At 44.2% G+C, this 16,454-nt stretch overlaps 1 protein-coding gene across 2 annotated transcripts in view; it reads left to right on the forward strand.

Moving 5' to 3' along the window:
* Positions 1-254: 254 nt before the first annotated feature.
* LOC140737737 (urea transporter 2-like) overlaps positions 255-16,454 on the forward strand; it is a 73,843-nt gene continuing 57,643 nt past the window's right edge. Inside the window, exon 1 of one of the 2 annotated variants that reach the window (XM_073064331.1) lies at positions 255-351. In XM_073064331.1, the coding sequence (XP_072920432.1) occupies positions 325-351 (27 nt within the window). In that variant the 5' untranslated portion in view covers positions 255-324. The remainder of the gene's footprint in view (positions 352-16,454) is intronic. The other variant, XM_073064335.1, reaches the window with a different exon arrangement.

A 16,454-nucleotide genomic window follows, 5' to 3' on the forward strand; every position in this document is an offset into this window, starting at 1 on the left:
TGAAACGCAAACAGTGCTAACTTCGAATAATGTGCTGAAAGTGAACCGTGCTTAACACTTACCATGAATGTCAGTGCAATAAATTAAATTGTGGTACTATGCTGGAAGCAGACCAATAGCCAGTGGCAGAAGAAAAATGCTCAGTCTATCAAGAACACACAATTGCAGCATGGAACTTGGAACTAGTACATTAAGGGCAGAATACCAATGAAGAGATAGAACAACCAAACAGCTGAAATATCCAATAGGCTCCGTTAGTGACCTCAATGGCGTTTCTCACAGAATGCTCGACGACAAGCTTGAGGATTCAATTCAATAAGCGCAATGAAGAAACAGTCAATTTGCAGAAGGGTAAGTGCTAGCAATGAACAAAACCTTCAACAGATCTTTGAAATGACTGCAGCATTTTGTTGCAGGCATTTTGATTTCCTTTAAATTAAATCTCGAAAGTAAAAGTCATGAATTGGAATACCTTATATCTATATCAAATTCTTTCTCAATCTCTGCGCAATACCACACAACCTCTTATGTTTATTGTTGTCTCTCTGAACCTGTTGCACATGTTGTTTTTCTTTTCTAATCCTACATAATGCCATTAACAAATTAGCAGCATCTTCCACCACAGTGTTAGCAGACCTGTTCACAAGGGTTCTGATGAGCCCTGACTTGGGGCTTGCTTTGATGAATCAGAACCTGTGGGCAAGTTTGCTAGAGCTGCTGGGGAGGGTTAAAGTAATTTGGCAAGGGGATGGGTACCAGAGTGATAGGGCTGAGGATAGGGCAGTTGGTATACAAATAGAGCGATGTGTAGTGATACTGTGAGGAAGGACGGGTAGGTGATAGGACAAAATTGCAGTCGCTGTGATGAGCCGAAGTGTAAAATTGAAAAGAGTGAGGAATACAAGATTGAAGGTGTTATACCTGAATGACGCAATATACTGAATGAGGTAGATGATCTTGTAGCACAGTTGGAGATTGATTGTGGGCATCATTGAATTGTGGCTGAAAGAAGATCATAGTTGGGAGCTTAACATCCAAGGATAGGCATTGTATTGAAAGGTGTGTAGCTGGGTGCGGGGGGGGGGGGGGGGGGGCGGGGAGTGGTAAGGTGGCTCTGTTGGTAAAAAATTAAATCAAATTCTAAGGAAGAGGTGAGATAGGATCAGAAGTTGTAGCATCTTTATGGGTGGAGTTAAGGAATTGCAAGGGGTAAAAGAACCCTAATGGGAGTTATATGCAAGCCACCAAACAGTGGCCAGGATGAGGGATGCAAATTACAATGGGAGACAGTAAAGGCACGTAAAAAGACCAATGTTATGATCGTCATTAGGGGATTTCAATACGTAGGTAGATTAGGAAAATCAGGTTGATGCTGGATCCCAAGAAAAGGAATTTATAGAATGCCTACGAGATGTTTTTATTGAGCAGCTTGTGGTTGAACCTACTAGAAAGAAAGGAAATTCTGGATTGGGTGTTGAGTAATGAACCAGATTTGACTAGAGAGCTTAAGGTAAAGGGAACCTTAGGAGTGTGATGATAATATGATAGAATTCACTCTGCGGTTTAAGAAGAAGCAGCTAAAATCAGATGTATCAGTATTACAATGGAGTAAAGGAAGTTATAGAGGTATGAGAGAAGAGCTGGCTAAAGTTGATTGGAAGAGGTAACTAGCAGGGATGATGGCAGAACAACAATGACTGGAGCTTCTGGGGTCAATTCAGAAGGCACAGGATAGATATATCCCAAAGATGAATAAGTATTCTAAAGGCAGGATAAAACAACCATGGCTGACAAGGGAAGTCACAGACAGCATAAAAACAAAAGACGGCACATAATATAACAAAAATTAGTGGGAAGTTAAAGTATTGGGAAGCTTTTAAAAGTCAACAGAAGGCAGCTAAACAGCCATAAAGAGAGAAAAGATGAAATATGAAGGCAAAGCAAAAAAAAAGAGGATATCAAAATTTGTTCTCAGATATGTAAAGAGAGAAGCAAAGGTGGATATCAGACTACTGGAAAATGATACTGGAGAGTAGAAATTGAGGACAAAGAAATGGCAGTCAAGCTTAGTAAGTATTTTGTGTCCATTTTCACTGTGGAAGACTAGCAGTGTACCAGAAATTTGAGAGGGTCGGTGGGTAGAAGTGAGTGCCATTGCCTTTACTAAAAGGAATGTGTTTGGGAAGCTGAAAGGTCTGAAGGTAGATGAGTCACCTGGACCAGATGGACTACACACCAGGGTTTTCAAAGAGGTGGCTGAAGAGATTATGGAGGCATTATTAATCACCTTAACAAGAATCACTACATTCTGGATTGGCTCTGGAGAACTGAAAATTGCAAATGTCATTCCACTTGTCAAGCAATGAGGGAGACAGAAGAAAGGAAACTATAGGCCAGTTAGCCTGACCTCTGTGGATGGGAAGATGTTGGAGTCAACTGTTAAGGATGAGGTCTAAGGGCACTTGGAGGCACATGATAAAATACGCCAGAGTCAGCATAGTTTTCTAAATGGGAAATCTTGCCTGACAGTGACAGTTAGGAGGCAAAAGTGGGAATAAATGAGGCCTTTACTGACTGACTGCCAGTGTCGTGGTTTCTCGTGCCCCACAAACGACCAGGAGACGCAGAAGATTCTTCAAGAAGTATTAAACTTTAATTTGCAAATCAAAGCTGAGACAGTCAGTGAGCTAGTCGCTGATTGCCCACCGATCCTTGTACATAGCATTTTTTACAGCAATCTCCTGGTTTAGTTGCATTAGATAGATAGATAGATAGATAGATAGATAGATAGATAGATAGATAGATAGATAGATAGATAGATAGATAGATAGATAAATACTTTATTCATCCCCATGGGGAAATTCAACTTTTTTTCCAATGTCCCATACACTTGTTGTAGCAAAACTAATTACATACAATACTTAACTCAGTAAAAAATATGATATGCATCTAAATCACTATCTCAAAAAGCATTAATAATAGCTTTTAAAAAGTTCTTAAGTCCTGGCGGTTGAATTGTAAAGCCTAATGGCATTGGGGAGTATTGACCTCTTCATCCTGTCTGAGGAGCATTGCATCGATAGTAACCTGTCGCTGAAACTGCTTCTCTGTCTCTGGATGGTGCTATGTAGAGGATGTTCAGAGTTTTCCATAATTGACCGTAGCCTACTCAGCGCCCTTCGCTCAGCTACCGATGTTAAACTCTCCAGTACTTTGCCCACGACAGAGCCCGCCTTCCTTACCAGCTTATTAAGACGTGAGGCGTCCCTCTTCTTAATGCTTCCTCCCCAACACGCCACCACGAAGAAGAGGGCGCTCTCCACAACTGACCTATAGAACATCTTCAGCATCTCACTACAGACATTGAATGACGCCAACCTTCTAAGGAAGTACAGTCGACTCTGTGCCTTCCTGCACAAGGCATCTGTGTTGGCAGTCCAGTCTAGCTTCTCGTCTAACTGTACTCCCAGATACTTGTAGGTCTTAACCTGCTCCACGCATTCTCCATTAATGATCACTGGCTCCATATGAGGCCTAGATCTCCTAAAGTCCACCACCATCTCCTTGGTCTTGGTGATATTGAGACGCAGGTAGTTTGAGTTGCACCATATCACAAAGTCCTGTATCAGTTTCCTATACTCCTCCTCCTGTCCATTCCTGACACACCCCACTATGGCCGTGTCACCAGCGAACTTCTGCACATGGCAGGACTCCGAGTTATATTGGAAGTCCGATGTGTACAGGGTGAACAGGACCGGAGAGAGCACGGTCCCCTGCGGCGCTCCTGTGCTGCTGACCACCGTGTCAGACCTACAGTCTCCCAACCGCACATACTGAGGTCTATCTGTCAAGTAGTCCACTATCCAATCCACCATGTGAGAGGCTACTCCCATCTCCGTTAGTTTGTGCCTTAAGATCTTGGGCTGGATGGTGTTAAAGGCACTAGAGAAGTCCAGGAATGTAATCCTCACAGCACCACTGACCCCAATCGGTCTATAAACCGGTATATCCAATCGGTCTATAGTTGCGTATCACAAGTACATCCGCCACTATTGTTTCTACCCATTGACTTAATCATGTTCTAATCTACATCTCTTAGCTTCCTCTTATTAACACACCATTGTCTTCTACATTCAATTGGATACATGCATAGCAAATAGCAAACTCAGACTACATAATCCATATCTCTTAGCTACCTCTCATTAACACACCATTGTCTTCTACATTCAATTGGATACATGCATAGCAAATAGCAAACTCAGACTACATAATCCATATCTCTTAGCTACCTCTCATTAACACACCATTGTCTTCTACATTCAATTGGATACATGCATAGCAAATAGCAAACTCAGACTACATTGTCTTCTACATTCTTAAGATTTCATTCTCTAGCAAATAGCAAGTTCAAAGCTGACTACATAGCTTTGGTTACACAGCAAGCAATGCAACTTTTATACTTCAATATATCACCCTTTGAGACCCAGAGGGTCTCTCACACAGAGAAAGAATACTAAGAGTCTGCGCACAAAAGCCCCAATAAACTCAAGCACTTATTCCCAAATCTTGGGTTAAACTAAAATTTTCTGCGCCAAGACCTCAAAGTATTCTCTCCCTGTTACCCTGGGCCGCTGAGCCAAAAACCTGTCCCTCTGTACCTGAGACAGGGAAAAAGACTCAGAAGCCCTTACAATCTACACCCACACTGTCGTTTTGCTCTTGTTCATCCTGCAGGTGTTGTAGGCTGTAACGATACATTTTCGGTGTTTCTTTCTCCACTAAGCTTGCTTCAGTAATTACCACGAGCATTGGAAATTGTTTGGTTGCAGCATGCACTACAAGAGATTTGAGACAAGGAAGAAAACAGCACAGCACAAGCGCACAGCTCAACAATACAATACTGACAGTTATTGCCATTTTAGTCAGCCATGCTCCCCATCCTCCGAGTCTACTTTCCAATCAATCAAAGAACTGATGTCCGAACCCTGCATTCTGTTGACCTCCGTCCGCAGATTCTTTAATTTATTCATTGCTCTGGTGAAAGACCCTTCTGAGCTAGTATTGTTCGGTATGAAAGTGCAGCATTGTTCTCCAAACATTACACTCACACCCCCTTTTTCTGCCAAAAGCCAATCCAGTACCTGTCTGTTTTGCCACGCCATCCTGCTAGTTGCATCTAGCTGTTGCCCTAAGGCCTCCAGTGCATCATCGGTGTAGTTGATGAATCTCTGTTGATTGTAGTATATATAGTTTATCCATTCAACATTTTTGCTTACCCCTATCACAGGTATGATAGCTTCCCAGCCTGCAGCAATCTCACTCCGTGCCTTGAATTCGCTAGGTATACCTCTCGGCTGTCCTATACTGTCAATCCGGATTGTCGGGTCAGGGTCATATTTTCTCTTCTGCCATAGCAGTGTCCGCTGCTCAGGGAAATTAGCATTGGACTGTACTTCAGGGGACATTATAACTTCCTGAAGCAGCATGACACGCGTACATGTTCCTGCCCAATTGAGGGGGAGCGTAGATCTCAGACCTCCTTCCTGTCCACACAGCCACCAAGTGTCTGCTAATGGGATAGTCTGAGAGTCCATTGCACCCTCAGGAGGAGGGGAACCCGTCAAGTGTCTTTTACCTGGGGTTATATCCCACGTCTGAGTTCAGTTGCCTCGGAAGTGGCCAACCGGGTGAGTGCCCACCCGCATGAAACATTCATAATTCAGATGGTCCTGCATTATAAGCTGTTGCAGTGTAGGTGTCTGGCTTCTTTTATTTATAGCCCATGGTCTGTAGTAATTGCATTCAGAGGCAAGCTTGCTTTGATCAAACTGTGAGGAAGCCTGATATAGCATACACCAATAGGGGCACATTGGTGCATTGTTCATACAGTTTTGATAGCAGGGATCTGCTTTAACGCAAATCCTCATGACACAAGCCCTAACCGGACCTGGACACCGTCGTTCGCATTGTTCCCTGTGCTCTCTTCGCCACCGCGTGCAGGTGGAGGAGTTATAAGGCATGGGAACTACATGCTGAGTGGGGCTTTCCCTTGAGCACAGGTAACAATTCTGTCTCTTCATCATTCCTGCTGTGCAAGTTGCCCATTGATACCACTGATTAGCACGTGTCTGTAACCATGGCGAGGAGGTAAGTGTTGTGCTCCTCTTACTTCTTTTCTGTAGGTTCTGTGGGGACTTAACAGTCCCATTCCATATCTGCCACACTAATGGTTCCCAAGTCTGCACTGGAGTGTTATGCCCGCAGCCCCCTCCTTTGTGGGAATTGCAAGAGCACTCTTGGGTTGGGTCAAGGGACCCAGGAAATGAGGGAGAGACATACAAATTGCCTCGTTCCCCGGCGATGTAAAGTCACGGGACATTGGCCATTGTCTCTTGGAGACACGTTTGTGGATTGCGATGCTATGCTACGTGACAGCCCTCGGGCAAAGTGGACTGGGTGAAGGGGAGAGATTGCATCATCCCCTCAACCTGATTGACATCTACAACCCTGCAAGTCAGGATAAAAGAGGGGCTGTAGGAAAAGCCCCCTCAGACACACCAGAAGAAACGCTAGCGATCCCGTAATAGTAGGCAGCCATTTGAAGGAAGCCACGTGCGTTCGGTTCCCTTGCCTGGAAGCCGGTGGTTGGTACCACAGAAACGATTTTCTTGAACTAACAACAGGGAACCAACTCCCCCGACTCAACGGATTGGCCTCATCAAAAGACCCGGGCAAGTTTCTTTTCTCACAACTCTTTCTCTCTCCAACAAGTGAAAACCCAGCGGTCCCCAAAAACCAGAAGCCTGCAGGAACTGAGTGACTTTTATATTTCCAATGGACAATATATTATCCCCTAGACAAACGATAGAGCTATTTCTTATTGATGATTATTACTATACCCGCGCTTTTAGATTGAGTACTGACGACGTATATCATCTGAATGTTTGTATTAATCTTATTTTTGTGCCCCTTTATAAATAAAGACTTTTAAAAATAGTACCATCAGACTTCAACGGACCTCTCTATCTTTGCTGGTAAGTGACCCAGTTACGGGGTACGTAACAGGAGTATGTGGGTGCTTTGTCCCCAGGGGCACGACTGATCGTTCCCAGCTCATCCCCATTATCTGAAGAAGCCCTACTATCCACCACCACATCCTGAGAGTCTTCAGGCCCATCCTCAGAATCAAAAATTTCCCTTACCAATTGATCAAACTCCTGAGGTGCAGTGTCAGCTTCTTGTTCCTCCTGTCTGTCTCCTGCTAACTGCTCTTCCATATCACTTACCTCGGACACCTCACCTGATTGCCCTTGCAGGACTGCCCTCGTGCAATGGTTCAGATAGTACCAGGTGGAGTGGAGCGTCCTTCTACCTGAACTGCGGTGGGTGATGCCTTGGTCACCGTAAAGGGTCCTTCCCTTCTTGGCTCGTTTCACTTTCTCCGAAAAACTCGCACGTAAACCTGGTCTCCTGGTTTGATCGGTCCTTCCCCTTGTACGGTCTTCAGCTCTTTCTGTTTTTCCTGGGCATAAATAGACCTATGTATCATAGTTAGCTGCTGCATGTATTGTTTCAATTCCATTTCCAATTGTTCCAAACTAGGTCCTTTATACGGCCCTCTCCACTGGGGCACTGGCATGGGCCTCCCAGTGAACATCTCATGCGGTGTCAGGCATGTCATTCGATTAGTTTGCATGCGGTAACTCATCAATGCTAACGGTAAAGCATCGACCCAATTAAGTTTAGTGTCTGCACAAATTTTGTTTAGTATGGCTTTCAGGGTTCCATTAATTCTCTCTACCATGCCCTGCGACTGAGGGTGGTATACACATCCAAATCTTTGCTTTATCCTCAGCGCCTGTAGTACCAGTTTGACCACTTTCTGGATTAAAGCTGAACCATTGTCTGAGCTAACTTCTGTAGGTATTCCAAACCTTGGGATCACTTCATTTGTCAGAAATTTTACCACTGTCTTTGCCCCTTGATCTCTTGAAGGTACCACCTCCACCCATCTGCTAAATCGATCAATTACTACCAGCATGTATCTTTTCCCTCTCACTCTCTTTATCATGTCTACGTAATCGATCACTAGATGTTTAAATGGTCCTTCAGGTACAGGAATGTGACCTATTGGAGTTGTAATTCCCTTCCGAACATTATTCTGTGCGCATACCTCGCACTGTGACAAGACAAAGTCCACTGAAGCCTGTAAATAAGGTGACCAAAAACCATCCTCCTTTATTTTCTTTATCACTTCCCCCCTTGCACAATGGTCAATCCCATGCGCTTCTGAAATCAGAATCGTCAGTAGAGGGGTGGGCGCTACCAACAAACCGTCTTCCGTGCTCCACAAGCCTTCCGGGTTCTGCTTGGCCCCCCTTCGTCTCCACATTGTCTGTTCTGCCAAAGTTGCCTTACCTTGTATTTCAATTAGGTCCTCTACCTCAGGTTCTGGAGTTAGGCTTACCTGGGGGGCAATGACAGCTGACATACACCCAGACGCTTTTCTGGCTGCCTCGTCCGCAGCTTGATTTCCCTTTGTTATTACATCATTTCCCTTTTTGTGTGCCTGGCATTTTACTGTAGCCAATGCTTTAGGTTTCATTATGGCTTTTATTAAGTCTAGAATTTGCTGACAATGTTGTATGGGATCTCCGCTACTTTTTAAAAAACCTCTCTGCTTCCACACTGCCCCGAACAAATGGCATACTCCATGAGCATATGCTGAATCAGTATAGATGTCTACTTTCTCACCTTCCATCATTTCACACGCAGCTGTCAGGGCTTTGATTTCCGCTAGTTGGGCGGAACACAGTTGGGGACAGGACTCCATCCTAATAATCTTATAGCTCGACTGATCCTGCTGCACTACTGACAACCCTGCATGATTTCCATCATAGTCCCTATAACAAGAGCCATCTACGAACAGAACCTTTTTATCTGCATCCTCTAGTGGTTCTGACCGTAAATCTGCTCTCAATTTGGCAAATGTCATCGTCTTCCCTACACAATCATGGGGTTCTCCTTCATAGTCTAAAGGGACAAAATCGGCTGTATTACTGGTAGTGCATCTCTGTATAGTTATGTCAGGAAATGTCAATAGCATCTAATACGCTGCTATCCTGGCTGGCATCAGCACAAATTTCCCTCTTTCCAGCAATTCTGCTACTTTGTGGTGTGTGTACAGAGTTACAGGATAGCCCAGGGTTACAGATGATGCCTTTCCATATGTATAGTACAGCGTCTATGCTTCTCTAACAGCTTCTCTAACAGAGTTATAGTGTCCTGCTCGCACTGTTCCTTACTGTGGGAGCAAATCAACAGGTCATCCACATACTGTAACAATGTACTTTCCAATGGCATGCCCTCTAGGTCTGTCTTCAACACCTGATTAAAAGCGTATGGTGAATGTTTAAATCCTTGCGGCATTCTGGTATAGGTATACTGAACACCTCCATAAGTAAATGCAAACAGATACTGACACTGGTCGGCTAGAGGAATGCTGAAGAAAGCTGAACCCAAATCAATCACTGAAAAGTAACTTGCTTCTGGTGGAACATTAGTCAAAAGCGTGTGTGGGTTGGGGACTACCGCTGGCCAGTCCTCTACCACATCATTTACCGCTCACAAATCATGCACCAATCTCCACTTCGACTTATCTGCTTTTAAGACCGGCAGCAACGAGGTATCGCATGGACTGTTTGTTCTTTTAAGCACTCCTATTTCAAGCAACCCCTGCACTGTCGATGCTATTCCCTCTTCTGCTTCTGGTCTTAGAGGGTATTGTGGTCTCCTGAGTGGAATTGCTCCCCTTTTCAGCCTTATTTCCACAGACTAGCTGTTTTTATTTTCCCTACATCCGTGTCATGCTGTGACCACAGAATAGACGGCAACTCATCTAACCTTCTATCATTCTGCTGGCCTCTTTCCTTTCCCAGCAATGGCAGGTGTGGTTGGGGAGTTATTTCGACCTCTCACTGTCCCTACCATATCTACACTTACCATTATTTTAATGCAATTGTTGTCTTCTGATATCCACACCTCTGGCGTGATTTTCCTCCACACTGTTACGGTTTCAGCACTCTTAACTAAGGGTACTAAGTCTTTAGACTGATACCCCTTGTTTACCAACAACGTTACGTGGGGCGCAGTCTCCGGTATCCTACACCATTTTTCTAAAAAGATGTTCCACTTAACTTGTAAAGCTGCCCCTTGCTTTCCTATTATCACAGCCTCCCCTTCCAGGTGCTGTTGGGTACATGCCTCCAGGTGCCATCTCTCCTCTAACTCTCTGTTCTGAATCTCGTCAAAAATCACTGTATAATGTAGCTCAGATGTGGACATTACAGCCCTGGGTAATATAGCCTGCACGCCCTTTTTCCATTTTTCCCAGGTTCCCTGAATCTGATCTGTGATGTCTCCTATCCAAAAGACATTAGCCTTCTTGTCTTCTCGCACTATCAATTGAGCCCCTGCTCTTTCCACACTCAGCCCATTTCTGGTGCATTCTAATTTTAATTCCAGTTTCAATAAGGCATCTCTGCCTAACAAATTAATCGGAGTTCCTTTAAATACTAGCACCGGCAAAACAATTCCTTTATTTCCCATTCTCAACCGCACTGGAGCCATGCACTGTGTCAACTGTGTTTTCCCCGAGAACCCTATCGTCTTAATAAACTTTCCTGACATGGGAAGGTGAAGGGCATACTGTGGCTGTACACAAGTGTACGTGGCTCCAGTATCTATCATCATTGGTGTCAGTTGCCCTTCTAACATAACCTGAACCATAGGTTCCTCCTCTGCCTCCCTCGTTATCATTGGGTAATGTCCCTTCCCACTCGAGTTCTCGGGGCACCCCTAATACCTCACATAGGGGTTCACAGGTCTGCTTGGGCCTGTGGGGGCTGGTCCTTGGCTAAACTTTAGTTCCTGCTGGTGTGTGACAGGCCATGGTGTTAACGGACAATCTCTTCTCATGTGACCTGGCTGATTACATCCCCAGCACAATCTCTCTACCTCTCTTTCCCCCTGTTTCCTCACTGGTCCCCTCTGCCCATAGCTCCTCTGTCCCCCTCCTTGGGACTTCCAGTCCTGTCTGGGCTGTTTGAATTTAGTCTGTTCCTGATTGGGCATTTGTGGGAATGCTCCTCCAAAGATGTTGATTATTGGCGTGGGGTTTTCCGGCCCCTGTCTTACAGTATGATCGGTTCCTCCATATAGCAGTGCTTCATCCAGTTCGATGGCTGTACTCGAACCGGCGGGTTGCTGGCAGCATCTTTTTGTTTTTCTCTTTTTCCTTCCTTTTGAGTTCTTCGAGCTGCATTTGTATTAACTTTCTTTGCACCTCTTCCTGTTGCTCAGCCAACCTTCGTTTGTCTTTCCGGTATTTCTCAACCGCATGGACTACGTGGTCTCTAACTTCTTGTGGGGTCATTGACGTCAGCCCAACCACTTCCTCCAGTTTGGATTTTACTTGCGGAGGCATTGCATCAAAAATGCTATGTCGGAACAGTGTGGTGATAAATAAGCTATTTTTCCACCTCTTGCTCAGTCTCCAGTCTCCACCTTTTCAACTGGTTTTCTACGTCGGCTGCTGGGTTTTCAGTGTCTCCCAGTGGATCCCCTTTTAAGGCTTTGGGGTCCTCTTTGGGTGGATAAAGCTTCCTGAGGGCCTGCCATACCCTCTGCCTCACTCTGTCAAACCCGTCTCCATCAGTTCTCGGGTCGTTCGTGTTTACTATGCCAGCCATTTCCATTAGTTCGTTAAATTTGGAGGTTCCCATCAACCTTATCAATAGTGCCTTCAAATCTCCCATAGCCAATAATCATCCCGCCGTTTCTTCTTCAAAGGCTCTAATCCATTTCCCTGCTCCTTCATGTAAATTGGGCAGAGTGTTTTTCAGCCCTTCTAGGTCCTGGGATCCCCAAAGGATATACTGCACTTGTCCTGATCCTTTCACTAACAACGGCATCATTCTTCCTCCTTCTTCCCACCTGCCCTGGCTCTCCTCCTCACCTGCCTCCCCATCTGTCTCAGGGTATGTCTTTACTGCCTCCCACGCAAATGTCTCCGGGGTCCTCTTCTTCCCTCGGTCTCCCTGTGGAGTCCTTCCTTTCTGTCTTGATTCAATACTTGGTTGGCCCCTGGAGTATTTTCCGCATCTCCTCTGGCAATCCCCTCTCAGTAACTTATCTAGCTCTCTCTCTACTTCCGCAAGTCGCTTCCCTACTGCCTCCTTCTGCTCTTCTAGGTTTCTGCCTCCTACCTCTTCCCCACAAATTCTCGCATCCTCTCTCTCTCCACTTAACTCTTGCTCTTTCAATGAGTCACCTTCTCTTTCTTCCTGTCCGTATCTGTACACCTGTGGCAGGGACTCCTCATGATCCTTACTCGTGCTTGATTCCCTTCTCTCTTGTGTTTCTCCAAGACTCTCATCTCCTATCTTTTTTCCACTTCTTCTTGAATGCCTCATCTCTTCTTGCCCTGATGAGCCACTTTCTTTTCTAGTCTGTTTATTTCTATAGTATAACCGATACTCCTCACCGAATTATAGGAAAGATATCAATAAATTAGAGAGAGTGCAGAAACGATTTACTAGGATGTTACCTGGGTTTCAGCACTTAAGTTACAGAGAAAGGTTGAACAAGTTAGGTCTCTATTCATTGGAGCGTAGAAGGTTGAGGGGGGATTTGATCGAGGTATTTAAAATGTTGGGAGGGATAGATAGAGTTGACGTTGATAGGCTATTTCCATTGAGAGTAGGGGAGATTCAAACGAGAGGACATGATTTGAGAGTTAGGGGGCAAAAGTTTAAGGGAAACACGAGGGGGTATTTCTTTACTCAGAGAGTGATAGCTGTGTGGAATGAGCTTCCTGTAGAAGTAGTAGAGGCCAGTTCAGTTGTGTCATTTAAGGTAAAATTGGATAGGTATATGGACAGGAAAGGAGTGGAGGGTTATGGGCTGAGTGCGGGTAGGTGGGACTAGGTGAGATTAAGAGTTCGGCACGGACCAGGAGGGCCGGAATGGCCTGTTTCCGTGCTGTGATTGTTATATGGTTATATGTTATATGGTTACTCCTTTTCCTCTCTCAAGTATTTCATCCGTTCAATCTCTTCTTCCATTTCTCTCTTTGCCTGTTACACCTTTATCCTTTCTGCCTGTATCTCCTTCCATATCGCTGCTTTTTCCTTCTCGTATTGTCTTTTTTCCTCCTCATTATCCCAAACTTGTACTTCTCCCTGCATGTTTACTGTTCCCGTCAGCAGGGGGCACTGCTTAGGGGTTCCTTCCTCATTATAGGGAGGGGGCTTTACTGTTTCTTTCGCATCTGGGTACGGAGCCGAAGCCAGCTTCTCACCGTACCCTTCTCTGTCTCTAACAGGCTGTTCCTCCAGCACCTTAGTGTCTTCCTCGCTTGTAATCAATATTCTACCTGTCCTCCTCAGCCTTTCTCCCTCCGTTCTGAAGAGTTTTAGCACTTCCATTTCTTGTTCTCTTTTTTGCCCTCTTTTCTTAGATTTATCTTTTGGTTTGTAATTTTTAATTAGTCCCTCCATTTCTTCGCACAAGCTTACATCAAACGTTCCTTCTCTTGGCCACTTTGTGACCAGGTTTTTGGTTCTTTTTTCCATTTTTCTGAAGCTTTTGTGATCTCATATTTATTTACCGGGATTTTTTTGCTCCGAATCTCTACTACCGTTCCTTTACCTGTCATGTTATTCTCTCTTTTTAAGGTATTTCAGAGATTCACAGTTCGTTTACTGGATAATATTATTTACTCTAATTCTATGCCTAGTCTATCGTCTATCTACCAGCGCTTTAAACTATATATTGGACTGTCCTTGTTTCCTATTCTGTTCTGCCCGTACAGACCTCTATTCAGAGCGGTATCCACAGAACTTGCTCTTTGCACCTCGTCTATTCAGCCCTTTATCTCTTAAGGCGGTATCCACGAGGATTTTCTCTATTTTCCCTTTCCCTGCCCGTTCAGACCTTCGTTTTATATGAAGCGGTATCCACAGAGATTTACCAACACCACGTGGAATTTTTCTTAACTTAACTTCTTATTAACTTATTTGTACTTACCCTCACTGCAGTGTTCTTGATCAATCCTCTGAGCCTCCTGTTAACCCCCAATTCTGCCAGATTCTTTGGACCAGAGAGACTTTTCGGCAGTGGTTCCACACTTCTGAGATTCCAAGACCTCCCCAAAACCAACAGAATTCTTAGTCCAAATTGTTGCAAAAAGCGCTTACCTTTTGTTTGGGTGCACCCTTAATTCTGTCAGCCTTGTGGAAGTCCCTAGAGGACTGGGAAGCGTCCCCAATCTGCCGTTTCCTTTCCGCGGGTCTCTTTCCGGTCCTGCCGCGGTCGCCAATTTTGTCGTGGTTTCTCGTGCCCCACAAACGACCAGGAGACGCAGAAGATTCTTCAAGAAGTATTAAACTTTAATTTGCAAATCAAAGCTGAGACAGTCAGTGAGCTAGTCGCTGATTGCCCACCGATCCTTGTACATAGCATTTTTTATAGCAATCTCCTGGTTTAGTTGCATTAGTATATCCAATCGGTCTATAGGTGCGTATCACAAGTACATCCGCCACTATTGTTTCTACCTATTGACATAATCATGTTCTAATCTACATCTCTTAGCTACCTCTACTAAATTGGGTACATGCATAGCAAATAGCAAATAGCAAATTCAAACTACCAGTACATAATCTACATCAAAACTGACTACATTGTTTTGGTTACACAACAAACAAGTTCAAAGCAAAACATCTCTTAGCTACCTCTCATTAACACACCATTGTCTTCTACATTCAATTGGATACATGCATAGCAAATAGCAAACTCAGACTACATAATCCACAACTCTTAGCTTCCTCTTATTAACACACCATTGTCTTCTACATTCTTAAGATTTCATTCTCTAGCAAATAGCAAGTTCAAAGCTGACTACGTAGTTTTGGTTACACAGCAAACAATGCAACTTTTATATTCCAATACCAGTGACTAGTGGCATTCTTCAAGGATCAGTGTTGGGACAGTATCTTTGCACATTATAAGTCAGTGATTTGGATGATGGAATTGATGACTTTGTGGCCAAGTTTGCAGACAATACAAAATAGATGGAGGCACAGGTTCTGTTCAGGAAGCAAGGGGTTTGGAAGAATGGGCAAAGATGTGGCAGATGGAATATAGTGTAGGGAAGTGTTTGGGCATGCACTTTGAAAGAAAGAATAAAAGTGTACACTATTTTCTAAGTGGGGTAAAAATTCAAAACTCAGAGGTGTAAAGGGATTTAGGAGTCCTCGTGCAGGGTTCCCTGAAAGTTAACTTGGAGATTTAGATGGTTTTAAGGAAGGTAAATGCAATGTTAGCATTCATTTCAAGAGAACTAGAATATAATGCTATAATGCTAGGCTTTATAAGGCATTGGTTAGACTACACTTGGTGTTGTTATGAATGATGAACAACTCTGATGGGCAGAAGGGTACAAAATCACCAATGCCCCCCCTTTAGAGAATCACAAATCGCTACTATTTCGATGCTGTTATCAAGGAAATAAGAGAGACAAAAGGGACTCTGCCAGAGCAGTTGTTATTGATAAACAGCTCATGAAAATTAATGAGAGAGAGGCACAGCTAAGGTGGAATGTCTCCTCCTAACAAAAGCGGAACAGAACCACTGATTACTGCTATTGTCTCTTGGAGAAGGATTGTGTACTTGGTACTGTTCTATTCATTGAAACCCCTCAGGGGACAACCAGAGTGGGCTGGGTTGATGGGTTACATCATCCCAACCTGATTGACACCTTTGAGACCCCGTGAGTGGGGATAAAAGTGAGGTCTGGGGAACACCCCTCAGGCGCACCAGGAGAGACGCTACGAGACCAGTGGGGGCTTGTGTGTGTGTTCACCCTTGCCCGGGTGATGTCCACCATGGAACGGTCTAGCTAAAGGATGGAGGGGTCATACGTGAATGGCCACAGCAACAATGCATCGACGGATCAAAAATCATAAAGGAAAGTTGGCAAGTCAATAGCTGTTACTGTTCTCTCTCTCTCTCTCCAATAATTGCAACACAGCGACCAACAACTACCGCAGCCTGCATGAACTGAACTGAACTTTATATTTCCATCTGACAATTCATTATCCCCTAGACAACGATATAGCTTATTTCATTAGTGATTATTATTATACCCACACTTTTAGGTTTAATATTCCTAACGTATATTCTCTGTATATTTGCATTGATAGTATTTTGTATATTTTTGCTAATAAATACTGTTGAAAATAGTATCACCAGACTCCAACAGATACTTTTATCTTTGCTGGTAAGACACCCAGTTACGGGGTTCGTAACAGAGCATAGTGAGAAGTTTTGGGCCCCTTTTCTATGGAAACAAAAGATTGGAAACTGTCCAGTGGAGAATGATCCAGGGAATGAAA

This window comes from Hemitrygon akajei, chromosome 13 (genome assembly GCF_048418815.1).
Source record: "Hemitrygon akajei chromosome 13, sHemAka1.3, whole genome shotgun sequence".
Classification (NCBI taxonomy): domain Eukaryota; kingdom Metazoa; phylum Chordata; class Chondrichthyes; order Myliobatiformes; family Dasyatidae; genus Hemitrygon; species Hemitrygon akajei.